Source organism: Sorghum bicolor, chromosome 5 (assembly GCF_000003195.3).
Source record: "Sorghum bicolor cultivar BTx623 chromosome 5, Sorghum_bicolor_NCBIv3, whole genome shotgun sequence".
Taxonomy (NCBI): domain Eukaryota; kingdom Viridiplantae; phylum Streptophyta; class Magnoliopsida; order Poales; family Poaceae; genus Sorghum; species Sorghum bicolor.
This window is the reverse complement of record NC_012874.2, coordinates 71,315,816-71,343,662: the sequence shown is the minus strand read 5'-3', so window position 1 is coordinate 71,343,662 and position 27,847 is coordinate 71,315,816. Positions and strand designations below refer to the sequence as shown.

At 42.3% G+C, this 27,847-nt stretch overlaps 3 protein-coding genes across 5 annotated transcripts; 1 reads left to right on the top strand and 2 right to left on the bottom strand.

Annotated features, from left to right (window-relative positions):
- On the top strand, positions 397 to 5,861 carry LOC8076355 (putative disease resistance protein At1g50180). 3 transcript variants are annotated; one of them, XR_002453552.1, is made up of 6 exons: positions 397 to 1,334; positions 1,710 to 3,841; positions 3,969 to 4,116; positions 4,249 to 4,578; positions 4,885 to 5,007; positions 5,128 to 5,861. XR_002453552.1 is itself a non-coding variant. In XM_021461655.1 (3 exons), exons 1-3 carry the CDS (start codon positions 496 to 498, stop codon positions 5,243 to 5,245), a joined length of 1,080 nt encoding a protein of 359 aa, XP_021317330.1. In that variant the 5' UTR covers positions 397 to 495; the 3' UTR covers positions 5,246 to 5,861. The 3 variants fall into 3 exon arrangements, 1 of the variants encoding a protein (XP_021317330.1); XR_002453553.1 differs by lacking the exons at positions 1,710 to 3,841; positions 3,969 to 4,116; positions 4,249 to 4,578 and having other exon boundaries at positions 5,128 to 5,437; positions 5,559 to 5,861; XM_021461655.1 differs by lacking the exons at positions 1,710 to 3,841; positions 3,969 to 4,116; positions 4,249 to 4,578.
- Positions 6,664 to 10,216, bottom strand: LOC110435710. The gene is made up of 6 exons (XM_021461656.1): positions 9,928 to 10,216; positions 9,716 to 9,826; positions 9,250 to 9,312; positions 8,478 to 9,135; positions 7,166 to 7,439; positions 6,664 to 7,072 (listed from the first exon to the last, which is right to left on the bottom strand). The coding sequence occupies exons 2-5, from the start codon at positions 9,819 to 9,821 to the stop codon at positions 7,172 to 7,174; spliced, it is 1,095 nt and encodes a 364-aa protein (XP_021317331.1). The 5' UTR covers positions 9,822 to 9,826; positions 9,928 to 10,216; the 3' UTR covers positions 6,664 to 7,072; positions 7,166 to 7,171.
- Positions 23,418 to 25,154, bottom strand: LOC8076354 (jasmonate O-methyltransferase). Its single transcript, XM_002449999.2, has 4 exons — positions 25,104 to 25,154; positions 24,249 to 24,665; positions 23,863 to 24,135; positions 23,418 to 23,768 (listed from the first exon to the last, which is right to left on the bottom strand). The coding sequence occupies exons 1-4, from the start codon at positions 25,152 to 25,154 to the stop codon at positions 23,418 to 23,420; spliced, it is 1,092 nt and encodes a 363-aa protein (XP_002450044.2).

Genomic DNA, 27,847 nt, shown 5'->3' with positions numbered 1-27,847 from the left:
TTGATGGTGGAGTATGATGTCGTTCTATTATCCCCTCTGTAAAGCTGGTATGCCCAGCATGAACATCTCTTAAGCTTTCAATAGAAGCTGGGCTAAATGCCTTTGGTCTAAAAAAAGAAGAGAGACATGTTGACCTAATGACCCAATAATTGATAGTTTATGATTGATTAATTGGTTTACAGACTGCAACGCCATCAAGAATTGATCTTCCGCGATTGAAATATGAAGAGGTTCACGATGTGTACATACGCATCTGCCTGACATGCCACATGGGCACATGGGTTCACGATGTGCATGATCCTTATCGTCAATTAAAAACTGCTACCCTGATCGACGTGCTCGTCTAAATAAAAACTGCATGTTATTCAAGACGAATAATCCTTCTTATATACTAGTTAGTTACCAAGTAGTCAGTACGTACATCCTCATCACTCTAGTTCCACACGCCTCCCATCCACCTATCGACAGCCAAGAGCTAGCGCCCAGCCGTGAACCATGGCAGAACTGGTGATGGGTGCCATGGGCAGCCTCATCCCCAAGCTCGGCGAGCTGCTCAAGGAGGAGTACAGCCTGCAGACCGGCGTGAAGGAGCGCATCAGCAACCTCACAAAGGAGCTCGTGGTTGCACAAGCCGCTCTCCACAAGGTGGCCGACGTGCCATGGGACCAGCTCGACGAGCAGGTCCGGCTCTGGGCATGCGAGGTCAGGGAGTCATCTTACGACATGGAGGACGTCGTGGACACCTTCCTTGTCCGTGTCCAGGGTCCTGATTCTGCAGAGCAGGAGGAGAGCTTGTTCAAGCGTCTCAAGAAAATGGTGAACTTTTTAAAGAAGACCAAGGTGCGTCGCAAGATCAGCGGCGATGTCAAGGACATCATGAGCCATCTACAGGTGGTGACGGAGCGGTGTCGCAGGTACAAGGTCCACGATATTGTGGTCAGTCCAGCCACACGGTCCACTGTTGATCCTCGTCTTCATGCCATGTACAACAATGTGAAATACCTTGTTGGCATCGACAAGTCAAGAGAAGAGCTCATATCCAAGCTGCAGCCTCCGCAGCGAGATGATGTTTCCAACATGAAGGTGAAGACAGTATCAATTGTTGGAGTTGGTGGACTGGGCAAGACAACTCTTGCCAAAGCTGTCTATAATAAGCTTAAAGGGGATTTCAATTGCGGGGCTTTTGTTCCTGTTGGTCAGAATCCTAGCTTGGAGAAACTTCTCAAGGACATTCTTATGGATCTTGATTGGCGAAGACGCCACGAGCTTAGTACTGCAGTACTTGATCAAAGGCAACTCATTGATGAGCTTCGTTCATTCCTTGAAACAAAGAGGTATGCATCAACCACCCTCAGTTTTCAGGTTTTCTGTTTGCTATACTACGATAAAAAAAATACTCCCTCTAGAGACACAGACGTTTTAGTTCTGTTTAAGCTAATCATTTATGTGCACTAAGTTTTGGTATTTTGAAAATAGCATGGTTACATTTATTTTGAATTATCATTTCACAAAATTACACTTTTACTATGTTTTTTATAGACTTGTAATAATTAGTACTTTCTATGTTGCAAACCGAGTCTATGTCTAAAATGTCAAACATTTGTGACGTGAGGAGTAATCATTTCTTGTCATGCTTCTTCATTTTATAGATGCCTTTTGTAGATAACTTGATTATTAATACAAGACTTTTTCAAATCTTGTATGTATAGGTATTTTATTGTTATTGATGACCTATGGGAGAAACAGTCTTGGGAAACAATCAAATTGGCTATTGATGATGACAATAATTGCGGAGGTAGAATACTCATAACTACTCGTAAATTGGAAGTTGCCGAAAAAGCTGATTATGTTTATAAGCTACCACCACTTCCTAATGATAGTTCTAGAAAGCTATTCCATACAAGAATAAATGGTGATGAAAGAAAATATGTCATTGATTATAAACCGGATGAGATATGCGATGATATTATAAGGAAATGTGGTGGTATACCGCTAGCTATTATCACGATGGCTAGTTTATTGGTTCGTAAACCAAGGAACAAATGGTCTGAGATATGTAAATCTATTTGTTTCGGTGGTAAGGATGATGAGGAAGCAGAAAATACTATGAGGATATTGTCCTTTAGCTACTATGACCTTCCTGCACATTTAAGGACATGTCTGTTGTATCTTAGTGCATTCCCAGAAGACTCAGTTATCGATAAAGGTTCGTTAGTTTGGATGTGGGTAGCTGAAGGATTTGTCCATAAGATAGAAGGAATGAGGTTATTTGAGATTGGGGAGGGTTACTTTAATGATCTCATTAACAGAAGTATGATCCAAGCAGTAGAGTATGACTATGATGATACCATCATCATTGGTTGTCGTGTTCATGATATGGTGCTTGATTTCATTCGTTCCATATCCCGCAAAGAAAACTTTTTCACTATATTAAACAATAATCAAGACACACAGCTAGAGAAGAGTGTACATAGGTTAGCCAACCACAATTGGACTAAGGGGAGTAGTCATCAGGGCAATCATACTGAAATGCCAAAGTTGAGATCATTTATTGCCCTCGGGTGTGTTATTGAGACATGGACCCCACTTTGTAGCTTCACATATTTACGCGTCGTTGCTATAGAAAACTACAGTGCAACGGATGGTAGCAGTGTCCGAATTGAGCATCTAGGACGTTTACTGCTGTTAAGATTTCTTAGTCTAAGAGGAACAAGAATAGGTAGGATCCCTGAAGGAATAGGAGCTCTAAGTTTCTTGCAGACGCTGGACTTTTTGGGATCGGACATTTCAGAAATGCCGTCGAGTGGCGTCTTGCCAAAACAGCTAGTGTGCCTGTGTATTACTTTTGCGGCGGAAAGGAAAACGCCGAGTGGCCACTTGGCAAAACAGACTGTGTTTGGTGGCACAGTGTTCTCCGTGGAGGTGATGACATCCCTTGAGGAGTTGACAATAGAGTTTATTGGTCGGTCTTGTCTTTTGGCAGATCCTGTGGGGTGGCTTGTGAAAGGTCTGGGCTGCCTTAGGGAACTTAGAGTCCTCAATATTTGTTTTAAATCCTTTGATGAGGAGGAGGGCGGAAGAGATCTTGTGGAGTCTCTAGGCCATCTGGACAAGCTCGAGAGACTAACAATTTGTGGTCCATTACTCTCACCCAAGTGGCAAGCAAAGGATTTGGTTCTCTCGCACGATCTCCAGCATTTGGTTGTAAATAGTATCTACTTCAGCGAGCTGCCATCATGTATCAATCCTTGGCGTCTCCCTAGCCTCTCCCACCTGGACTTGTCGCTGCTACATATGGACGAGGAGGACCTGAAATCCCTGGGCGGGTTGCCGGAGCTCTATTATCTTAGCCTTGCCTTGCCGTTGTGGTACCCAGTCACAATACCGAACATCAGTGACAGTGACGCTTGCTACTTCCCAAAGCTGAGGTGCTTCAAACTGAAGAATTCAATGTTCTCGTTCACTGCCAACAAAGACGACAGTGTTTCATTTCATATATGGTATGGACTAGGCACCTCCAGGACCTGCGTTTCTGATGATGAAAACAGGGGCTCCACCATTTGTAGCCAAGGCGCAGCAACAGAAGCACCTCGCTTCATGCCAAGGCTCCAAGTTCTAAACCTTGACCTCCGTTCTCTGTTTGCCATTCCTAACTGGCTCAACAACTGCAACCTCGGCTGGGAACACCTCTCTTCACTCCAGGAAATCAATGCGGATCTAGAGTATGCTGGTGTCAAGAACATAATATTGGAGATGGCGCTGAGACGTGCAGCCAGTGTTCATCCCAACCATCCGACACTTCGTATGAAAATATTATAGATGTTGACATGAGCCCCAAAAGGTACCATGTTTCCTTCATTCATTAATTTACAAATCCTTACCATATGGTTTTAAAGTACCGTGTACTCAAGTAATTACCATATTATATACAAAATTTCGTCAATTAACTTCTGTCCCTTATCTAGCAGAAAGGGAGCAATACTTCTTGATTGGCTCAGCTAGCAAGAGTTCTTGTGGAGACTGGATCCATCATCAATAACTATGTATTGATTTATTTATATCTGATAAATCCACGGCCATGATAAGGTGGAAGACATATATACTCCTACGTGCCAGGCAAGTCCAAATGTGTTATGTATTTTTTTTTCTCATATATAAATTTAGAAAAATACGAACAGACATGATATTTCTAGCACTTTTACCTGAGCGGATATGTCTCACGAGCTTTAAATCGATTGACAATGACAGAACAAACTGTTTCTTGTGAGGGAGGGCTCTGCCCCTTGCACGGTCAACAACGCATGACGAGTCCATGGACCTCCAGCAGCCAGTGCACTAATTCCTCGATCGATGTGACCTGGATCAAACAGAGCAGCAACTAATTAGGCTTGGTTCCTGCTTATTTAGATAGATTTCAGTGTTTCCACTTTCTAGAATGGGATTTTTCAAGTTTGTTGGGCCACAAAAGGCGGCCAGATGGGAGAATTATCGACTTCCTTTCAGAGCTTCATGATGCCTAGTACATGGTTAAATATCAAATGGCCAGGTGGCTCTGATTGTATCTACTACTCCAAAAGTGTATGTTTTCAATATTTTCACCTTTATCAATTCTTAATTTCCTTTAAACTGAATATATATTTATTTCTGAGTGTTTGTTGCTTTGGCATAGAGTTTGGTCTAATCCGTGATATGGCCTTTGAAAATTAGATTGAAGGAAAAAAAAATCAAACACTCTGTTCTGCTTCTCAGAACAGGGAACCATTTCTTCCCGAAACTCTCGTGATGCTTGGGTTTTTCTCCTTTACTCTTTCTGTGCCTTGGTGCATCATCAAGTTCTTTGTTGTTGTGCATTTTGACTTAATTTGGCTATCCTACGATTTGTAGACCTGGCATGCAGATGGTTTCAGGAACAAATTGGAGACGGCACAGAGACGTGCAGCCGAAGTTCATCCCAACCATCCCACACTTCATACGAAAAAGTAGAGATACTGGCATGATCTCCAAACGGTACGAAAATCCAACTTTCCCTCAAGTTTTTAGAGTACGTCTAGAACCTAACCGAGCAGATTTGTCTCACCAGCTTTTAAGTTCAGTAGTTCACTGACAATGACTGAAAAATTGTTTCAGGCGAGGGAGCGCTGCCCTTGGCATGGTTCCAGAACACACGAGGAATCCATGGAGCTCCAGTGGCCAGCCAACAAACTCGTTGACCTATGAGACCTGGATCAAAGAGAGCAGTAACTAATTTCCGCTTGGTTCCTGCTTATTTACATAGATTTCAGTGCTTGCACTTTCTAGAATAGGATTTTTAAAGAGTGTTGGAGGCTTTAGGCACAAACGATGGTCAAATGGGTGATTTGTCAACTTCCATTTTAGAGCCTGATGACGCCTCCATTTACCTAAATGGCAGCTGGCTCTGATTGTATACTACTCAAAAGTGTGTGCTTCCAACATATTCAGCTTTGCCTATTATTAATTTCCTTCGTGCATTTGTGCATCATTAAGTTTTTCGCCGTTGTGTGTTGAATTATTTTGGCTGGACTTTGGAACTAACGCAGGTCGATCAAACACTAATAATTCAATGGAGGAAGGCAACATCTATCTTGTACATTTGTGTCTGGCTCCGGGGCGGTGGATGCCGCTGTGCTGCTCTACGCCAGTCCTGGGCCGTGTGTTCTCGGCGGGGCGGCACGCTATGGGCGAGGCCTTCCTGGCATTCCCGTCATGTCTTGTTTGATTCTCGTTGATTTTCTAGGTGAAGTAGTTTTGGGCTATTGGCTACTGTGCCAACAAATGAAAATTGCAATGGAATGGTATATGCGAATACAGCAGAAATCATTGCTTTTGCTGAAAAAAAAAAAGCAGCAATGTTGCTTTAGAATGTAAAAACAATCTAGGTCCAGTGGCTGCTGTCCAAATACGTACCTGAACTCTATCGTGGACTCGTCGTTGCAGTACTTCTCAGAATTTGCAACTATACTATATAAGCCATCCAATTTTATTTTGTGTCTGCTGCTGCTGTATCAAAATTTGAGTGCTGTCCAACTGCTATGACCATGTTTTGCCTTTTAATATAATAATACTCATTGGATCACTAGTTTCCAGTTTTCAGAAATTCTAGTTTTCTTCTCATCCGTTGCGTGGCTGTAGAAGTGAGCAAGTCCCAATTGATACTATATGCAATTTTTATGTGCTTATAGTCCTATAACTGTTTATCATTTTTTTTCTTCATTAGGGCTGCATATCTCTTCTCTACCTCCCAAAAACGAGACATGTGGATTTCTTCATTTCTTCTGATATTTTATCTGTACTAGTGGCCATGCACGCGCAGCACGTGCGTGTTTATAGTTGTGCTAGGTGACATCTGTCGACGCCAAAAAGGGGAGGCGTCCCTTGACAGCAGTGTGGTGACACAGCAGATCAATGCCGGGGAGAGACCATGCGGAGTAGATCCCGAGCTCTCTCCGGGCTTTGGAAGGGCACCGGTCGGTATGGCGGCGACAAGAGAGAACAAGACACATATAATTGACGAGGGAGAACAAGACAGATTTGTAAGGTGAAACGTGTTGGCTGTGATTCTTGACAGTTCCAAATATGCGGCCAAGTGGCCAGCGAGACAAGTCTATCGACTAGAGAGTCGATATCCAGTATGTTCATGATATATGATAAGTAAAATAGGCATTATCAGCAATCATCAGTTATGCATTGATCTAATAACCTGCCAATTACCATGCTAAAAAGTATATAAATATGGTCGTGAAAGCGCATATATACTGATTGAGATACATACTAGCTTTAAACCAAGACAAGAACAAGTAAAAAGCACGTGAAGAGCTAATACATATGCTCAAACGCGGGCTATCAGCTAAACAGCCGATTCCGGCAGAAAACAAGGATCTAGCCTCTTGTGTGATTTCCATTCCCTTTTCTCACAACAGCTCTCAGATAAAGGGTGATTATGATCCTTAACAAACTCTTTTATGTACCAGCGCTCATCCTCAGTGCGTAACAGCTTAATTCTTGCTTTGCAATCTCCCTTTCTTGAACCATTGATAACACGGTTAGAAGAACCCTGCATCACAAATATATAGATTCAGATGGCACACATGTTGGGGATTATATAAAAGTGGAAACCATAAAGTAAGTTTACAAAAACAGATATTACCCCCTTCTAACAACAAAATTCCTGCATTGTCCTGTAATCCTTGTCATTTTTCCTTGTAGCATTACGGTTGTAAATTATACCAAACCCAGCTTCCCATGAATACAAGTTGTAGAACTCATAACCCTCCTCATATGAATCAAAGACCATGCCTAAAGTTGGTTCAAACACTTCTGTTGTCTGCCTCTGCCCTGCTGTGCGCATCGCAACTTCTAATGCACCCATATCTCTGGGTTTACGACAATCAACAGATTTTGGATTGCTACCAAGTCGTTGTCTGCAATGAATAAGAGAGATCATGAGATGTCTGAGAGGGACAGTGAGAATACATTTGAAATAATGTTTGGTTTGTAAGACAAATAAGTTTATAATTTTGAACGGTGATCTTACTATATGAAAATTGCAGTTGAAAGCCTGAGGCAATTAATTTCATGATCCGTGGAAAATAGTAGTGTGCTTAGGATGGTATAAAAAAAAGGCTACAAAAAGGCATAAATGACTAGATTAACAGTCAATTAATATTTCGGAATCAGTAAAGAAAAATGACTTTGGCATTAGCTGAGAGTCAGACTATGGAAAGAGCACATCTGCATAGAAGATGGTTCTATTGAGAACTCTAGATATCTAGTTACATGTGGGCACAATATTTCAAAATATGTACAATAAAGCAGTTCGCTTTTTACAGAACAGAGGGATATAATGACAAACTTGGCACTAAAATTTAAAAGGAGAGTGGATTTCCGAGATCTGTACAAATTCAGTGAACATAAATTTGACAATCTATGATCTTTTCAGTTCCAGTGAAAAGCGAATAATGAGCATGGCTAGGTGACCAATGTATCTATGTAATATATATCTAGAGTAACATATGACACAAAAATGATAATTACTTTTGTATATATAAGCAACAAGAAATAGATACTTCTACACTTATGCTTCAAAAGATAATAAAATCAGTTGCTAACATAATTCATAGTGGAATTCATAGTGGAAGAAAAGTAACTTAAGATCTTCGAAAATAAATAGCAATAAGTCTCTGTCTATGGTCAGGTAGGTTACTTCGTTAAATGTTGGATAATAAAATAAAGGTTTCATAAAGCAATAATTATAGGTCTAATAATATTCTATTCATATATGCTAAGCTAAAGTATTTATTGCAGATAGTTATAATGAATCCTATACTAAAAAGTGGATCTAGTATGTTTAGGATATTACATTCTTGGTTTAGTGAAGAGAGAAAAAAATAACATTATATCCCTATTACCGTTAAAAGTACTTTCATAGACTACAAAAGTGATTTGCTTGTCCCTATTACCGTTTAAAAAAGCCCCTGCTAACACCATCTTGGTACAATGAAGAAATTTCATGTGCAATTGCATGATCTGAACAGCCACAATCACCAAGAAGAGAAACATGTATCTCTTTATCATTTGACATGTTGATCTTTTCAGCAGGAGCAACGCTGTGATCAGCAGTAGCAACATTGTCTTCGGTGCATAGATCACTAAAATTTGGACCGGGACAAATATCGACATCGTCTTTACCAAAAGAAACGTTTTCCAAATCTGAAGCATTTAGGTCTGTGTCATCAATTCCAACAGCAAAATCACCATAGTCAAAATCCCTCCCAGACATGAAATCATCTTGGCCAATAGAGTCAGAAAAAATTGCCACATAATCATCATTTTCAGAATTGCTGATGTGAATATTGTTGTCTTCATCTATTCGTTCCAGAGAATGATTAGGAGATACCGTGTCATGTTCAGATTCAGTGCCTGCAGAATATCCATCATCGGGCACATCCTGTTGTGTAAATTCTTCAGGAGTGTCAAATGTCATGTGGGTATGCGATCCATTTTGGATAGTAGCAAAAGCTCCAAGAGGAGACAGAGCAGCATTGCTAAAACTGGAACAAAGCACACCAGAACTTGCATCCATCAACAGTTGTTGGAAAGATCTGAATACAGCCCCATCTGTAAAATATGACAAGAAGAAATTATTCCTTCCATATATCAAGCTAGTGAGGCTAAAAACCAAAACAAAAATAAAAATGTTTTTCTAAAAAAGAATATAATTCATAATATTACCAGAAGAACAATGCCCTTGGAGGTTTTTAGCATTGTCAAAATGGGAGGAATGAATTATGTTGTCTGCAATGAAACAATTAATTAGGGGGTGGCACAAAGGATATAAAATTAGGATAGATATCTAAAACACACTGCATACTAAAATGGTTTATTTATATGTAAAAAATACAACTAAAGTTGATGCAGTAATAAAATAAGCTGACTATGTTAATTAAGTAATTACAATGTGTAAGTATAAATATGTTTCAAGTACAATTTGATTGTGCATCTCGGAAAATGAAATAAGCACAGATGTAACGGGGACAAAGAGCAAGTATCAACTGGTGGTGCATCGTTAGCACTTATCGATAGTAACTATTAAAAAATAAAGCAATATGAGTAGTTCTGACTATCCAAATAAAATTAAATATAAACAAAATAAAGAAAAAATGTTCTGGTAAGAAGACGATGGAGAAAGGTAACAAACCGAGATGAGGTAGAGGCATATGTGGGAACAAATGTTCGAAATCGATTGAAGTTTGAACAAATGGTACAGCTCCATCTGAATCTGGCTGAACCTTGCGAGCATCCATTGCAACTGAGGGGCGGCCGAGAAGGTCGAGGACAGAATGAGAGTATGAAAAATGAGAGGAGTAAACAATGAGTTACACCATAATAAAAAAAGACAGAAAAAAATACCTCACAAGAAGCTTCTCAGATGAAGAATAGAAACAACGAAATAACAGGATAGGACATGGAAGCTAGATCTATGAACGGATGGGCGGATGGCACGGTTAGCGGACTGATTCAAGGGAGCAGAAGAGGGATGAATGCAAGAAGAATGGGGAGAGGAAGAATGAGCTCAGACTGCGGAGGGGAGAAGAAGAATGTCGTCTGCCATTGAAGCAGATCTGTGGAGGACCTCGGGGATGAGACTGGAGGTGGAGCGGGAGGTTGAAATATAAGAATAAAAAATAAGAGGAGCACAGAAGGTGGGGGCGACGAGAAGATCTCGAAGACGAGAATACGAGAAATTGACAGAAAATAATGGTGGGGACACGGTCAACAGGCTTTGGCAGGTAGCAGTCTCGTGGGTGGTGACTGGAACAAGATGGACCGGGGAGATAACAGGTGTTGCACCGCATGGTTGTTGGATTGATTTTTCGGGGTCGCGGCGTACACACACTCATCTTTTAAATGCGTATATGAACCCACATGCTTGTGAAACCTCGTCTACCATCTCTAATAGTGGAGGTCAGACCTATCCGATGTAGCCTTAATAAAGATGCATGATAAACTAAACCCTCAAAGCATATGAATCTATACGCGTGCTTGATGGAATCGTGATATATGACATCTTATTATGTGTTGTACAAAAATGTGTTTTATTTTTCTGGAGATGACCTTACTACATGTTTTTATTTTTCTGAATATATTGCCTATGTCTGTGAATGTAGTAAGGTCATCTCCAATTTTCTGAATATATATTGGTGTAGCAATAATTATGTAACACCCAAAACGTGAGTTTCAATTAATAGGAATTAATTTGATTTATTTAAGAGTTTGGATGAGCATTTGAATCTAGCAAAATAAATAATTTTGTGCAAATTAAAATTTATCCTAAGTTTAGAAACGTGAATTTTGCATTCATGCTGGGGCATAATTATTTTGTATTGTATGTTCTGTTTTATTGTGAGTATTTTGTTTCAAAGTTTCTTTGGAAAAGGGAATTGAGAAAAGAAAACAGAAAAGACTAAAAAAAAAAAAAAAAAAAGAAAAACTCCCTGGAAGACCAGGCCCCGGCCTGCCCCTTTCCCCCTCTCATGGCCGGGCGCGGCCCAATTCCCCCTCCCCGCGGCCCAGCAAGCCGCGGCCCAGCTGGGCAGCAGGTGCGCCTCCCTTCTTCCCCTCCTCCCTCTGGCTGACCTTCGGGCCCCGCACGTCAGCCTCCCCACGCACCTTCCCTTCTTCTTCCCCCCGCCGGGACGCGCGCAGGGAAGGTTTCCTCCCCGATGTCGAACCCGAACCGCGGATTCCCTGCCTTTTTTTTGTGAAATCAAGCCCTATAAAGCTCCCCCTCCAAAGCCACAGCTCCGTTTGCATCTAAATCGCAAAAAAATCCAGCCCTAGACGCCCCAGTGAAGCTCGGTTGGATCTCACCGCGGCCGGCCTCGTTTTCTCTGTGGAGCGCGCCCTTCGCTTCTTCCCAGGCCGAGCCGAACCTGGGGGTGAGTTCGCCCTTTTCTCCTCCACGCGCCCATGGCTTCGTTTCGTGTTTTGGTGCTCGGAAAGTAGAAAGACGCGGCCTCCGGTGAGCTTCACGGCGGCGGTAATGGCGCACCACCGCGCCGGAATCCAGGAAGCCGGCCGGCCCGCCGCTGGTGCCCCTGAATGGATCAAGACCCTCCGTTTCTAATCCAACGGCCGAAATCGACCGATACCCCTTCAATCGCGTTTTTGCTAAAGAGCCCCTGCTGTTTTTAGGAATAAACCCGCAGTCCATTGCGTAGTTCACTGAATACGCTTTCTCCACTGGAAAGCGTATTTTCTGTCGGCCGAGTTCAAATACGCTTTGCAGAAATTACAGAATTGCCACTGATTTTATAATGCTCATAAAATATTCATTGTAATTCCGTTTGTGTCCATTCAAATTGCGTTAGGTTCGTAATTAGATGCTCTACATGTTAGAAACATAAATTTACTATTTTGAAGTTTTATATTCTGCAGTACTATTTAATTAATTATTTCCCTATAGGAAATCTTAGAAAATTCATATCTTTCACGTTTTAATTCCGATTTTCGTGAACTTTACGTTTGTGTGATCGTAGCGCTGCGTAGATTATTTTCATAAACTTTTATATTTATTTTACCACTGTTTGGTGTATTGTTCTAATTATATCTTGTTTGCTTCGTGTATGATTGTCTACATTGGATTGCGTGTTGTTGATTGATGATTGGGATTAGACGGTGAGCCGTACGTTGGTGCTCAAGATCAAGTATTTGAAGACCAGCAGGCTCAGGAGAGCTTTGATCAAGGCAAGTATAACTGGGGATTATCCTTGTTACCTTTTCACTTATAATTACACATATATATCATATGCATGCTTTCACCTTGTCGACCTTAGCAAAATCATAGATGATTGTTACCTGGATTCCTTGCTACCTACTTGATATGCATTTGGTGTAGATGTGCTAGTGCTTGATATAATCCATGATCTTGTAAGATGATTAATAGCTATGCAATGAACATAAAAGAATGACAAATAACGATATGAGATCTTGTCTGTAAGTGATCACCGGGACAACAGTGCAACCATGAGGGCTATAATGGCTCTGGCTTTAGCTCAGTATGAAGACCTTTTCTAGCTTGTTAGAGGTTACCCGAAAGGGCGGAGGGGCTGAACCGACACGGGTATAGTGCGAGCCCCTGTCCCTATGTGTATAGGCTGCGCGTCATTGTGCCATTCGGAAGGGGGGTATCTATATCTGCTCGCAAAGGAAACCTTGCGGCCCTAACATGTTAGACGAACTTTTGAAAGGCTTCATAGTGATCCCTGCCGACCTCCCTAGGAAGGGGGTTAAGAGACTAGCTACCTCGGGCGAAAGGGTAAATCATGACTCATGGGTAAAGATGTACAACCTCTGCAGAGTGTTAAAACTAGTATACTAGCCGTGCTCACGGTTATGAGCGGCCTTGGGGGTTCTTGCTGCGCCGACGATGAGCTTATTAAGTTGTTATGTTCATTTGATTATCGTTTATGCTATGAATTAATTATGCTTACACTTGATCATGCGATTAATGGATTATTTCTTCTACCTTGGCATTTGCTATTTAATTATGAATATGCTATCCACTATTAAAAGCTAAAGGCAGTCAAACCAGTGTCAGCTATTTGAGCCTCATGAACCCCTGGTTATACTTGTTGAGTACGATATGTGCTCACTCTTGCAATTTCCCAACACCTCAGGATATGATAATGAAGATGACTGGAATGAGGATTACCGCTATGAGTACTAGGTTTGGAGTCAACCAGTCAACAGTGTCCCTGTGTGGAGCTTCCGTTGAGAGCGTTGTTTACTTTATGCTATCATCTTTTTGTATTAGACTATGTGATTTATTATGTTTCGCTATGTAATAAACACTGCAATGGTACATTTGAGATTTGTCTACTTATGTGTGCGACTGTTTCTGGGGCACATATGAGTCTTTTATGCATCCTATTTTGTTCTTAAAACATGGGTGTGACAAATTGGTATCAAAGCTTTGTTGACTGTAGGACGCAAACCTAGTTAGCAAATGGTCGAAAATTTAGGTCCTTATTTTACTTACTTCATGCTTCCCACTATGGCCTTGTTATTTGTTAAAAGTTTATGCTTCTCTATCTTGCTCTATTGTGAAATTATTGCATCCATCTGATCTATGTCTAAAAAACTTTTTGTAGATGCCGCCCCGCACCCGTAGTGCCGCACGCATGGCTGCTGAGGAGTACCGTGCCATGTTCAACCTAGGAGGACAACGTGTGGATGGAGTTCCTGAGCTGGAAGATGAGGAATCAAGGGTGGAAGCTCAGGAGGAAGTGCCTGAGGATGAGGAGATGCAAGATCTACCTCCACCACAGTCTGCTAATGCAAGGATGGGATGGACTACCGAGCTGTGGATTCCAGAGGCAGATCCCAAGGATTTCTTCCATGAGAACTTGGTGCTGACATTGAAACACCATTACCCAGATTTGCAAGCCACACTGGAGTATAACTGCACTGAGCACAAACACCCTCTGAGGAGATCACTTTGGATCGCAGAGCTGATAGTCAAGACACTGGATGCCACTAAGGGGATTCGAAAGGTGGAATCAAAACACATCGCTCGAATCAGCCGGGACACGATGAAGGAGAGCATGGCAGATGCAGCTTACCAGGCCTTGGTCTTTTACCGGGGTAGACGCTTTGAGGATGTTCAGTATAATGCAACCTACCACTATCCTCGCTTTGTACCAGAGAAGATGACTTGGACCATAGAAGTTGCAGATGCCTCACAACCAAAGCTTCAAGCACAAGTGGAGTTGACTTATGAGCTGACACTCAAGGTGATAGAGTTGGAGAATGAACTGCACCGTGAGAGGAAACTGATGGAGAAAGAGCGACGGGAAGCAGATGACCTTCGAGCGGAGTTAGGCCGTCCCAAACTTCATAAGAGGCTGCATGTTGAACCCATCTTGAAGGATGCTGCACCCGAAGAGTAGAAAAGAACCCATATGTAATAGTAACGTTAGTAGTTGCGAGTTATTTCGAGTCTTTTGCTATTGTGGCGTGAACTTGGTGTGTTTGCTGATTTGTTATTATGAATATGTGTGATTTGGATTTTTGTAATGAGTGCTGGGACTTTGTGGGCATGTCCACAAGTTCCCTAGTTAAGAACCTTAAGTAAGAACATGAATAAATAGTAGGTTGGGGTCATATCCTGTTTCTGTCTTTTGCTGTTTTCTGGAGCAGTCTGCAATGATTCTGGAATAAATCAAATTCTGTTCGTGCAATGTTCATCAAATTTTTCTGGGAATAAGTAGACTTTCATATCTTCCCAATGCCACAAGAATGATCATATTATCTATTATGAGCTGTGAGTTATGACTGTTCAAAGTTGAGGTTTCTGCGCAGTCTGGAATTCTGGAACAGTTTCGGTTGTACACAGTTTTTGATTAAACTAACGTTGGAATCTGGTAATATGATCTAAATGAAAGTTGTAGACGATTTCTTTATCTTTCCAACGGTGTACAGCATGTGTCCTTTTGAATTCTGGAACTCGAGATATTACTGATTTTCTGATCTGCTGATGTTGGATGTTACCCAGAAAATTTCAGATTCGGTTAACTCTTGTAATTGTCATGTTGGACATTACTAAGATGTGTTTATATACCTTGGAATGCAGATGGCAGCAAGAGGAAGAGGCAGAGGCAGAGGCCGTGGCAATGGCAATGACAATGGCAATGGTGGCAATGCCCCAATCACCGTGGAGGAACTCATGCAAACCCAAAATCAGATGATGCACGTTTTCATGCAGCACCTGCAGCAACAACCTCCACCAACACCACCACCTGTTCATGTGAGGGACAAGCGTGGAGAGTTTATGAAGGGAAGACCTCCGGTATTTACACACTCAGCTGATCCCATGGAGGCAGATGATTGGTTACGTGCTGTGGAGAGGCAGCTAAACATAGCACAGTGCAATGACTTGGAGAAGGTGTTGTATGCTTCTGGACAGCTTCAAGGTGCAGCTCAGACATGGTGGGAGTCGTATCAAGCTGCTCGTCCCAACACTGCTCCTCCTGTCACATGGCTGGAATTCTGTAGGGACTTCAGAGCTCGACATATAAATGAAGGAGTGATGGAGCTCAAACAAGAAGAATTCAGATCACTCAGGATGGGCTCCATGACTGTGGCAGAATATCATGACACATTTGAACAGTTGGCTCGCTATGCTCCGAATGATGTCAGGGAAGATGCTGATAAGCAGCGTCTATTCATGAAGGGCTTGTACTATGAACTCAGGTTGCAGTTGGCTGGAAACACCTATCCTACCTTCCAGGCTCTTGTGAATCGGGCTATCGTGCTTGATAATATGCGGAAGAGTCAGGATAAGAAGAGAAGGATGCTGGCACAAGGTTCTGGGAGCAACAACCGTCAGCGTTTCAGTTCTCATCAAGGTCATCAGCAGAGGTTCCAGGGACCAGTTAGTCAGTGGAACCGCAACCAACAACCCCAGCGTTTCCAGAATCAGTCACAGAGTGGGAACCAACGTCCTCCATTCCAACAACGTAACCATAATCAACAGCAGCATGGCCAGCAGGCACCTCGCTCAGGGAACTCAAATGCCAACTCTACAAAAAGGAGTGCTTCTAACAATCCTACCAGGTGTTTCCGTTGTGGGAAGGAAGGGCATATGTCCTATGATTGCCCAGAGAAGTTTAATCCGCAGTACAACGACCGGAGATCCACTCCTAATTCAGCAAAGGTGAACAACGTGGCAGCAGAAACTGTTCAGGAGGGTCCAGAAATCATGATGGGTACGTTCAGCATCAACTCTATCCCTGCTACAGTTTTATTTGATTCTGGAGCTTCACCTACTTTCATATCACAAGCATTTGTTAGAGTTCATAGCCTTCCTCTTGTTGCAATGAACACCCCTATGTTAGTTAATTCACCGGGTGGGACTATACCAGTTTCTTTACGTTGCCCCTCAGCAAGTCTTTCTTTAAGGGGGGTAGATTTTCCTATCAGTCCCATGGTTATGAGAACTTCAGGCATAGATGTGATCTTGGGTTTGGATTGGATGAAGCAACATGCGACAAATATTAACTGCAAAGAGAGAGTAGTGGTTCTGACAACACCAAAGGGAGAAAGAATCAGTGTTGATGTAACAATGCAAGCACCACTCACAGCTAAAGTGAACCAACTGACTGATGATGTGGATCCTCAGAATTTGGTAGTGGATGAGTTTCCGGATGTCTTTCCAGACGAATTGCCAGGTATGCCACCTGACCGAGACATTGAATTTATTATTGAATTACTACCTGGTACTGCACCCATAGCTAAAAGACCATATAGGATGGGGGTTAAAGAACTAGAAGAACTTAAGAAACAAATTAAGGAATTGCAAGATAAAGGGTTCATTCGTCCTAGCTCATCACCATGGGGTGCACCAGTTATCTTTGTTGATAAGAAGGATGGTAGTCAGAGGATGTGTGTTGATTATCGGTCACTTAATGAGGTCACTATCAAGAATAAATATCCCTTGCCTAGGATCGATGACTTATTTGATCAGTTAAGAGGTGCTTGTGTGTTCTCTAAGATTGATTTGCGTTCCGGTTATCATCAATTGAAGATTCGGAATTCAGATATACCAAAGACAGCTTTCACAACAAGGTATGGGTTATATGAGTATACAGTTATGTCCTTTGGTTTGACCAACGCACCAGCTTACTTTATGTACATGATGAATAAAGTATTCATGGAGTATCTTGATAAGTTTGTGGTGGTCTTTATTGATGATATTCTGGTATTCTCTAAAACCAAGGAAGAACATGCTGAACATCTGAGATTGGTCTTACAGAAACTTAGAGAACATAAGTTGTATGCTAAGCGTAGTAAGTGTGAGTTTTGGTTGGAGGAAGTTTCTTTTCTTGGTCATGTTGTCTCAAACGGTGGTATTGCAGTGGATCCTAGTAAGGTGAAAGATGTGTTGAATTGGAAACCACCTACCGATGTGAGTGAAATTCGCAGTTTTCTTGGTTTGGCTGGTTATTATCGTAGGTTCATTGAAGGGTTCTCAAAACTTGCAAAGCCTATGACTGCTCTGTTGGAGAAGAATGCTAAGTTTGTATGGTCTGATAAGTGTCAAGCTAGTTTTGAGGAGTTTAAGAAGAGATTGACTACTGCACCTGTGTTGGTATTGCCAGATCTGAGTAAGAGTTTCTCTATCTATTGTGATGCTTCTCGTCTGGGTTTGGGTTGTGTTCTTATGCAAGAAGGTAGAGTTGTTGCTTATGCATCTAGGCAGTTGAGGAAACATGAACTGAATTATCCTACTCATGATCTAGAGTTAGCAGCTGTGGTTCATGCATTGAAGATTTGGAGACACTATTTGATTGGGCATAAGAGTGACATATACACGGATCATAAGAGTCTGAAGTACATCTTCACCCAGACAGATCTGAATTTGAGGCAACGAAGATGGTTGGAACTGATAAAGGATTATGACTTGGAAGTGCATTACCATCCTGGAAAGGCGAACGTCGTAGCTGATGCACTTAGCAGAAAGAAATATGTTAATGAACTTCAGGCGACACCTGAATCTGAAGAGTTGTGTGCTGAATTTGCATTTTTGAACTTGGGAATTGTAGTAAATGCTATGGAAATTGAGGTCACTCCTACCCTGGAGGAAGAGATATTGAAAGGACAATTGGAAGATGAGAAACTAAAGGAGATAGCACAGAATGTGGCATTAGGCAAAGCACCAGGATTCAGAATAGATGACAATGGTGTATTGTGGTTTGGAAAAAGGATATGCGTTCCGGAAGTGAAGGCTATTCGTGATACGATTCTGAGAGAGGCCCATGAGTCAGCATATTCCATTCACCCTGGTAGCACCAAGATGTATCTAGATCTGAGGCAGAAGTACTGGTGGTATGGTTTAAAGAGAGATGTAGCTGAGTATGTTGCTGTGTGTGATACTTGTCAGCGAGTGAAAGCTGAACATCAGAGGCCAGCTGGACTGTTGCAACCGATGAAAATTCCGGAATGGAAGTGGGAAGAAGTGGGTATGGATTTTATAGTGGGATTACCACGTACACAAAGAGGGTATGACTCAATATGGGTGATAGTAGATCGTTTAACCAAGGTGGCTCATTTCATACCTGTCAAAACTTCATATAGTGGAGACCGACTGGCAGAGTTATACATGGAAAGAATTGTTTGTTTGCATGGAGTACCTAAGAAGATTGTGTCAGATAGGGGTACTCAATTCACGTCTCACTTTTGGAAAGCAGTGCATGATTCATTGGGAACAAAGTTGAATTTCAGTACAGCATATCATCCACAGACAGATGGACAGACTGAGAGGATCAATCAGATATTGGAGGATATGTTGAGAGCTTGTGCTTTGCAGTATGGGGCTAGTTGGGACAAGAGTTTGCCATATGCAGAATTCTCCTACAACAACAGCTATCAGCAAAGTCTTAAGATGGCACCGTTCGAGGCCCTATATGGTCGGAAGTGCAGGACACCTTTGTTTTGGAATCAGACGGGAGAAACTCAGGTGTTTGGGACAGATGTGCTTAGACATGCAGAACAACAAGTGCGGACTATTCGGGATAACTTGAGAATTGCTCAATCTCGTCAGAAAAGCTATGCAGATACGCGTAGGAGAGAGTTGACTTTTGATGCAGGTGATTATGTCTATCTGAAAGTGTCACCTATGCGGAGTGTGAAGAGGTTTAATATGAAGGGAAAGCTAGCTCCAAGGTATGTTGGTCCGTTTAAAGTTTTAGAAAGGCGTGGAGAAGTAGCATATCGGTTAGATTTGCCGGAAAGTTTATCTGGTGTGCACGATGTGTTCCATGTGTCACAACTTAAGAAGTGTTTGCGTGTACCGGAGGAGCAACTACCATTGGAAGAACTTTCCGTTAAAGGTGACCTCACCTATGAAGAGTATCCGGTCAAAATATTGGAGACAGCAGAGAGGGTCACCAGAAGTCGGGTCATCAGAATGTGCAAAGTACAGTGGAATCGGCATTCGGAAGCGGAGGCAACTTGGGAAAGAGAGGACGATCTGAGGAAGTCATACTCATATCTGTTCGAGTAAGCACCGTTCAATCTCGAGGACGAGATTCTTTTAAGGGGGGTAGAGTTTGTAACACCCAAAACGTGAGTTTCAATTAATAGGAATTAATTTGATTTATTTAAGAGTTTGGATGAGCATTTGAATCTAGCAAAATAAATAATTTTGTGCAAATTAAAATTTATCCTAAGTTTAGAAACGTGAATTTTGCATTCATGCTGGGGCATAATTATTTTGTATTGTATGTTCTGTTTTATTGTGAGTATTTTGTTTCAAAGTTTCTTTGGAAAAGGGAATTGAGAAAAGAAAACAGAAAAGACTAAAAAAAAAAAAAAAAAAAGAAAAACTCCCTGGAAGACCAGGCCCCGGCCTGCCCCTTTCCCCCTCTCATGGCCGGGCGCGGCCCAATTCCCCCTCCCCGCGGCCCAGCAAGCCGCGGCCCAGCTGGGCAGCAGGTGCGCCTCCCTTCTTCCCCTCCTCCCTCTGGCTGACCTTCGGGCCCCGCACGTCAGCCTCCCCACGCACCTTCCCTTCTTCTTCCCCCCGCCGGGACGCGCGCAGGGAAGGTTTCCTCCCCGATGTCGAACCCGAACCGCGGATTCCCTGCCTTTTTTTTGTGAAATCAAGCCCTATAAAGCTCCCCCTCCAAAGCCACAGCTCCGTTTGCATCTAAATCGCAAAAAAATCCAGCCCTAGACGCCCCAGTGAAGCTCGGTTGGATCTCACCGCGGCCGGCCTCGTTTTCTCTGTGGAGCGCGCCCTTCGCTTCTTCCCAGGCCGAGCCGAACCCGGGGGTGAGTTCGCCCTTTTCTCCTCCACGCGCCCATGGCTTCGTTTCGTGTTTTGGTGCTCGGAAAGTAGAAAGACGCGGCCTCCGGTGAGCTTCACGGCGGCGGTAATGGCGCACCACCGCGCCGGAATCCAGGAAGCCGGCCGGCCCGCCGCTGGTGCCCCTGAATGGATCAAGACCCTCCGTTTCTAATCCAACGGCCGAAATCGACCGATACCCCTTCAATCGCGTTTTTGCTAAAGAGCCCCTGCTGTTTTTAGGAATAAACCCGCAGTCCATTGCGTAGTTCACTGAATACGCTTTCTCCACTGGAAAGCGTATTTTCTGTCGGCCGAGTTCAAATACGCTTTGCAGAAATTACAGAATTGCCACTGATTTTATAATGCTCATAAAATATTCATTGTAATTCCGTTTGTGTCCATTCAAATTGCGTTAGGTTCGTAATTAGATGCTCTACATGTTAGAAACATAAATTTACTATTTTGAAGTTTTATATTCTGCAGTACTATTTAATTAATTATTTCCCTATAGGAAATCTTAGAAAATTCATATCTTTCACGTTTTAATTCCGATTTTCGTGAACTTTACGTTTGTGTGATCGTAGCGCTGCGTAGATTATTTTCATAAACTTTTATATTTATTTTACCACTGTTTGGTGTATTGTTCTAATTATATCTTGTTTGCTTCGTGTATGATTGTCTACATTGGATTGCGTGTTGTTGATTGATGATTGGGATTAGACGGTGAGCCGTACGTTGGTGCTCAAGATCAAGTATTTGAAGACCAGCAGGCTCAGGAGAGCTTTGATCAAGGCAAGTATAACTGGGGATTATCCTTGTTACCTTTTCACTTATAATTACACATATATATCATATGCATGCTTTCACCTTGTCGACCTTAGCAAAATCATAGATGATTGTTACCTGGATTCCTTGCTACCTACTTGATATGCATTTGGTGTAGATGTGCTAGTGCTTGATATAATCCATGATCTTGTAAGATGATTAATAGCTATGCAATGAACATAAAAGAATGACAAATAACGATATGAGATCTTGTCTGTAAGTGATCACCGGGACAACAGTGCAACCATGAGGGCTATAATGGCTCTGGCTTTAGCTCAGTATGAAGACCTTTTCTAGCTTGTTAGAGGTTACCCGAAAGGGCGGAGGGGCTGAACCGACACGGGTATAGTGCGAGCCCCTGTCCCTATGTGTATAGGCTGCGCGTCATTGTGCCATTCGGAAGGGGGGTATCTATATCTGCTCGCAAAGGAAACCTTGCGGCCCTAACATGTTAGACGAACTTTTGAAAGGCTTCATAGTGATCCCTGCCGACCTCCCTAGGAAGGGGGTTAAGAGACTAGCTACCTCGGGCGAAAGGGTAAATCATGACTCATGGGTAAAGATGTACAACCTCTGCAGAGTGTTAAAACTAGTATACTAGCCGTGCTCACGGTTATGAGCGGCCTTGGGGGTTCTTGCTGCGCCGACGATGAGCTTATTAAGTTGTTATGTTCATTTGATTATCGTTTATGCTATGAATTAATTATGCTTACACTTGATCATGCGATTAATGGATTATTTCTTCTACCTTGGCATTTGCTATTTAATTATGAATATGCTATCCACTATTAAAAGCTAAAGGCAGTCAAACCAGTGTCAGCTATTTGAGCCTCATGAACCCCTGGTTATACTTGTTGAGTACGATATGTGCTCACTCTTGCAATTTCCCAACACCTCAGGATATGATAATGAAGATGACTGGAATGAGGATTACCGCTATGAGTACTAGGTTTGGAGTCAACCAGTCAACAGTGTCCCTGTGTGGAGCTTCCGTTGAGAGCGTTGTTTACTTTATGCTATCATCTTTTTGTATTAGACTATGTGATTTATTATGTTTCGCTATGTAATAAACACTGCAATGGTACATTTGAGATTTGTCTACTTATGTGTGCGACTGTTTCTGGGGCACATATGAGTCTTTTATGCATCCTATTTTGTTCTTAAAACATGGGTGTGACAAATTATTTTGCTAACAATCAATTTGGAACATATTTTTGGAATTGCTAACAATCACACAAAAATTTGTTATACACGAAAGCAATCTATATAGGAGATATCTGTCAACGCCATTGTGGTTGGATAGTTCATGATTGAACCCAACTGTGTCAACTTAGGTGTGTCTGTAAGGTTGACCAAGAGTTTCAGTGTTAGCGTCGAATCTTCGTGCTAGGCGCCTTTCTTAGCGATCACAAGTGATTCTTGGTATCAAAATCAAGGGGTGACCTAGTTCTCCACACCAAGCAAACATGCGCGCTTAGAAGCATGGCTGACCAAGTGGTGGGCGCTGTGGCCAGCCTCATCTCCAGGCTCTATGAGCTGCTCAAGGAGGAGTACAACCTGCAGACTCATCTGAAGAAGCACATTAGGACCTTCTCCCAGGAGCACGAGCGCAAGTGATTGATTACATGTTACCTGAAAATGTAGAGACACAAATGAGAGTGAATGGATGATTAATTGTATATTGATCTTGGGACTTGTGTATACTATAGCAGGCTGTAAGCCAGCTAAATACTAAGGTGGAGGAGAAAGAAGAGGAGAGAGAGTAAAAGCGGGCTGTAAGCTTACAGCCAGCTCAGACACAAAAACCAAGAAAGTCTGTGAGACAGACATATGGGGTCATGTATTAATAGTGATGAGCTAACCATTATATAAGTGAGCTGCAAGAAGGCTATAAAAAAATCTTACAGCCAGCAGCTGGCTGTATTATAATACTTGCTCTAAGGAGTATATATGTGATGGTAGCTTTGTAGTGCGGGCGAGACACTATTACACCAATATAAATAAAACATTGTAAGAAAATTAACAACGCACAGTAACAAAAGATCATTAACCACCACAGCCCTGCCACGACAAGGCACAATTTTTGACTGACAACCTGTTCTGTAATGAAGTCTTTTAATTATTCACTTGTAACAACAACAGAAATATATATAACTTCCTCAAATTTTTAGGCCTGATAAGTAAATCTGAAATCAACACAAATGGAAAACTGTTGAATTAGTCATCAACTCTGCCTTTCAAGAGAAAGAGCAAGGAAAACCATAGGATTCTTGGTAAGTTCATTTTGTAAGAGAGCTTGGCTGTTGAACTTCTCTGCTGTGTTGGTAAATTCATCCATAAGATCTTCCGACGAGCCAAAATGGTCCAGTATTATTGGCTCAATGGCAGCCCTAAGCGCATATGCCTTTATCTTGGGGCTGATCATTGCTTTGTTCACACCAGCTATAGGGTCATGAACTTGAAGTTTATTAATGGAGAAAGAACCTTGCTCTTCTATTATCTCCTTTACTTCTTTCTCAGACGGCGAATATAATGGTATGTAGAAAGCCTTCAATTTTTGCTTATCAAGCACACCCTGCAGCAAGAAACCTAGGAATAATTAAACATTGAATTTCCTGTAGCAAGGTCCAAAAATCCTATATAGGATATATAAACCAGCAAATTCATACCCTTGATGCCATGTCGTCTAAAATACGGGCTATGAACTCCAACATTTGTTGAGCTGATCCATTGCTGGCAGTAGCCGGAGATTGTGTTCCAGTCAAGGAAACAATTAACCTTCCTCCAGGAACCATCTCTTGCGCCCTGCACTCCAAAAACCAAAGGAGGTCCTTTCTAAATTGCTGGGCATAAGCATCAAGCACAACGGGCCATGTTTTCCGCCTTAGTTGCTCGTCGCTATGGTACATCGGAATGCCATTCTTCAGTAGGTCTTCAGGTACCTACCAGTTACCGCATCTTAAACATTAAGCTCAAATAAAAGTAGTTGATACTACCGTAACGGAACAGACAATATGTGTGATTAAGTTTGTAGGAACAAAAATGTGGATAGTACCTTTGAAAGCCAGTGCAAGCTATTTGATGAGAGGACAAGATGCACGGATCCAGTAGTGAACAGTCTTCCATAGAAGGACCCAGGCACAATACTAGTCATGACAAATGGAGAGAAACCATGCTGACCCTTGTCGATGTTTTTCCTTTCTTGGAACTCTACCAAGTGCTTGATTGTAGTGTTGAAATCATTGCTGGGAAGGTCGTTGAGGAGTAGACTCAGCTCAGGCGGTGGCTGTTGGAGTTCAAGACACTGGCGATGAATGGCATCAACAGCAGCAGAGACCATGGTGAGTGCATTGGGGCCACAAGAGCAGCCAAGGTCCGCGATCACCATGCTTCTGGGAAGGGGTGTGGAGTTGCCACACAGTTCCATGATGGCCTCTTCGATCTGTGGCTTCATTCTCATCTGCTCTGCACTCTGTATGCACACGAGTTGTTACCTTGGTCAAGTTTTTCTATTCCATCTTTTGCTTATCAGAATCAGCGAGTTAATTGCTTGTTCTGTCTAAATCAGTTTACGAACAGGTCGAAATTAAACTGTTTGTTATCAACCAGGGAATTCGAAAAAAGATTGTATTAATACCAAATCTCCATGTGTCAAAAGTCCAACCCAAGCATCTCAAGAAACCAAACCATTAATGATACCAACTGTACATTGAAGACCATCAAATAAAAATGGCAGAATTATGAACACTGATTTAGGAAAGGGAGAACCTAGATCAATTCACCTCTAACCTTAAGAAATCGATCAAGTTGAAGAATAGTCTTACCCAGTTCTACTTACTGCTGACATATTAACTGACCTCTAACCTTAAGATTTGGTATTATGACAAACAAGTTCAGTCAACAAACGCACCTGAAATGTGGAGTTACGAGCATAGCTTGTTTCTCCTTCTCCTGGATTCATACGCACAGTTTGTTGGGCATCCATCTGTTCGAGTTCTTCACCAACGAAGAATAGTCTCGCAGCTGATAAGAACTTTGGGCTGAAGAACCAATGCGTCGAAGTCTAGTTTATACGTGTTCTTGTCAACTGCTACTCTACTTTGTATTAGTTAGTGATGCCATATTAGTTTATCTGGTCCTATGGATGAATTTAGTTTCATTATCACGATTATTGTAGTGGACGGAAGCTACAGATTCATGCATCTCGCAGCTGACAAAGAACTTTGTGCTAAAGAACCAATGCGTCGGAGTCTAGTTTAATTATACGCGTTCTGTCAACTACTACTCTACTTCGTATTAGTTAGTGATACCGTATTAGTTTATCTGATCCTGTGGATGAATTTAGTTTCATTATCACTGTTATATTGTAGTGGACCGAAGCTACAGATTTGGGTAATGGGTGAACAACCTGCAGAGCTTTCAGATCTCAACTAGAGAACCAGGACCATGCCCCTGTCACAGCCATTAGTCAACGGCTGGCTGCAAGCAATTATATAGAGCTAATCAAGTTGCCAGGGCAACATGTTATTAGCAATAGCACGGTTAACAACAAAGCATGTCGTACATACAAATCAGTGCTAATTAACCATCCTCTGTATGTTAATCATTATGTGTATATGATTTACTGATTACAATACTTAAAAATGATTTTCAGCAACAGAAGCTTTCTTAAAAAGAGGCAGCTCAATTTTCAGCTACCTCTACAAATCAGTTTGAATCGAGCTGCCTCTAGAAATACATTTGTAAAGGCGGCTGCCCCTATTTTAGAGGCGGCTCTATTTCCAACCGTCTCTAAAAAAATTGATTTCTAGAGATGGCAGAAAAAAGAGTGCTGCATCAAGAAATCAATGTTTAGAGATGGCTACAAATAGAGCCACCTCAAAAGATAGGTGTAGCACAATAAAATTTGAATTTTTCAAACAACCTCAGATCAAAAAAGCTACCAAAACAAAAGTTGTAGATCTAAATAAGTAAGGTCCCTCAGATAGAACAACATACCACAAATAAATTTATGAATACACATGGTTTAGTGGCACCTCAAAATAAATTTACGAATACACATGCTAATAATAGTGGCACGACAGGATTTTATAGTAGAGACTAAATAAGGAAAACAAGCAATTAGCTAGTAGAAGAGAAAACACAAGGTGTTCTCCGTTGTCCTAACCTGGATCTCCCCTGCAGTGCTTAGGAGGCTAAGGTTGCATTCTAGGCCGAGAGCAACCTGTCTACCGGTGCACATGGCATGACATTGTCTGCCTAGCCACAGTCCGAACCACCCCTACACGATGTCGATAGTCGCAGTAACTTCCCCCAAAGAAAGGAGTACCACATGATATTTAGAGGGGAATAGGCCCACAAGTGTTAGTGGCAATAGAAACTAGCCGAGCAGGATGTGAGCGTGGTTGGAGGCATGGTACCCCAACGCCTACGGTGGTTAGAGGTAGCGATTACCTTTGGCCAGGACAACTACCCTGACCATGTCCCGAGCTCGGGTTGTTTCCCACTTATTGTTAGCCTAGTCGTCGGATGCACTTGTCTCTCAAAGGTCCTCATGGACGGTGGAAGTGGGATAAACATCCTCTATGCTGACATCCTGGACCGGATTAAGATCCCAAGGAGCACCTTCACCCAAGAGAGGAATCCTTCTACAGGATCATCCCAAGGATGCAGGCCCTGCCCCTCTAGAGCATCTAGCTCTCCATCATGTTTGGGGTTCCATAAGGAGCTACTCAACTTTGAGGTGTTAGGCTCCTATAGCACTTACCATGTGATGCTTGAGTGATCTTGTTACATGAAGTTCATGGTCATCGCCCACTATGCCGGTCTCAAACTTAAGATGCTTAGGCCCCATGGATTCATAATTGGGCATTCTCTAGCCAAGGAGGCCTACCAATGCGAAGAGGGAGGCACAACTCATGTGGCCATGGCAGTCCCCATAGCCCACCTTGTCGATTGAAGGAGGAAGCTCCACATAGCAAGAGGGAAAGCCCAATGAGTTCCTTCAAATGAGCAGACAACACCAAGGTGATTAGGATTGACCCTGAATGCCTTGACAAGGTCATACACATCGGCACCAACCTACCGCCGGAGATAGAAGCATCCCTTGCACATTTCCTATCAAAAATGTTGACCTCTTCGAATGGAAGCCCTCGAACATGGTGAGCGTACCGAGCAAAGTGGTCGGGCAAAACCTCAATGTCAAGCCAAAGGCTAGGCTAGTCCAGTAGGGACTTCACACCTCAATAAGGAGAAGCAAAGAGCAACCAGGGATGAGCTCACTAGACTACTGGTAGCAAGCTTTATTAGGAAGGTATAGCACCCTGAGTGGCTGGCCAAACCGTGTTGTTATCAATAAAAAGAATGGTCAATGGAGGATGTGTGTCAACTACATGAGCCTCAACAAGGCATGCCCAATGGATCCTTTTCCTTTGCCACGCATCAATCAAGTGCTCGATTCGACAGCTAGGCAAACCCTATGCTTTCAAGATGCATATTCTAGTACAACCAGATTGTGATTAACCCATCTGACTAGCTTGTAACTTCCTTCATCACCCCTTTTGGCTCTTTCTACTATGTATCGATGACTTTTGGCCTGAGTAATGCCGGAGTGATCTTTCAACAATGCATGAGAAGTGTAAAGAGCAATTTGAT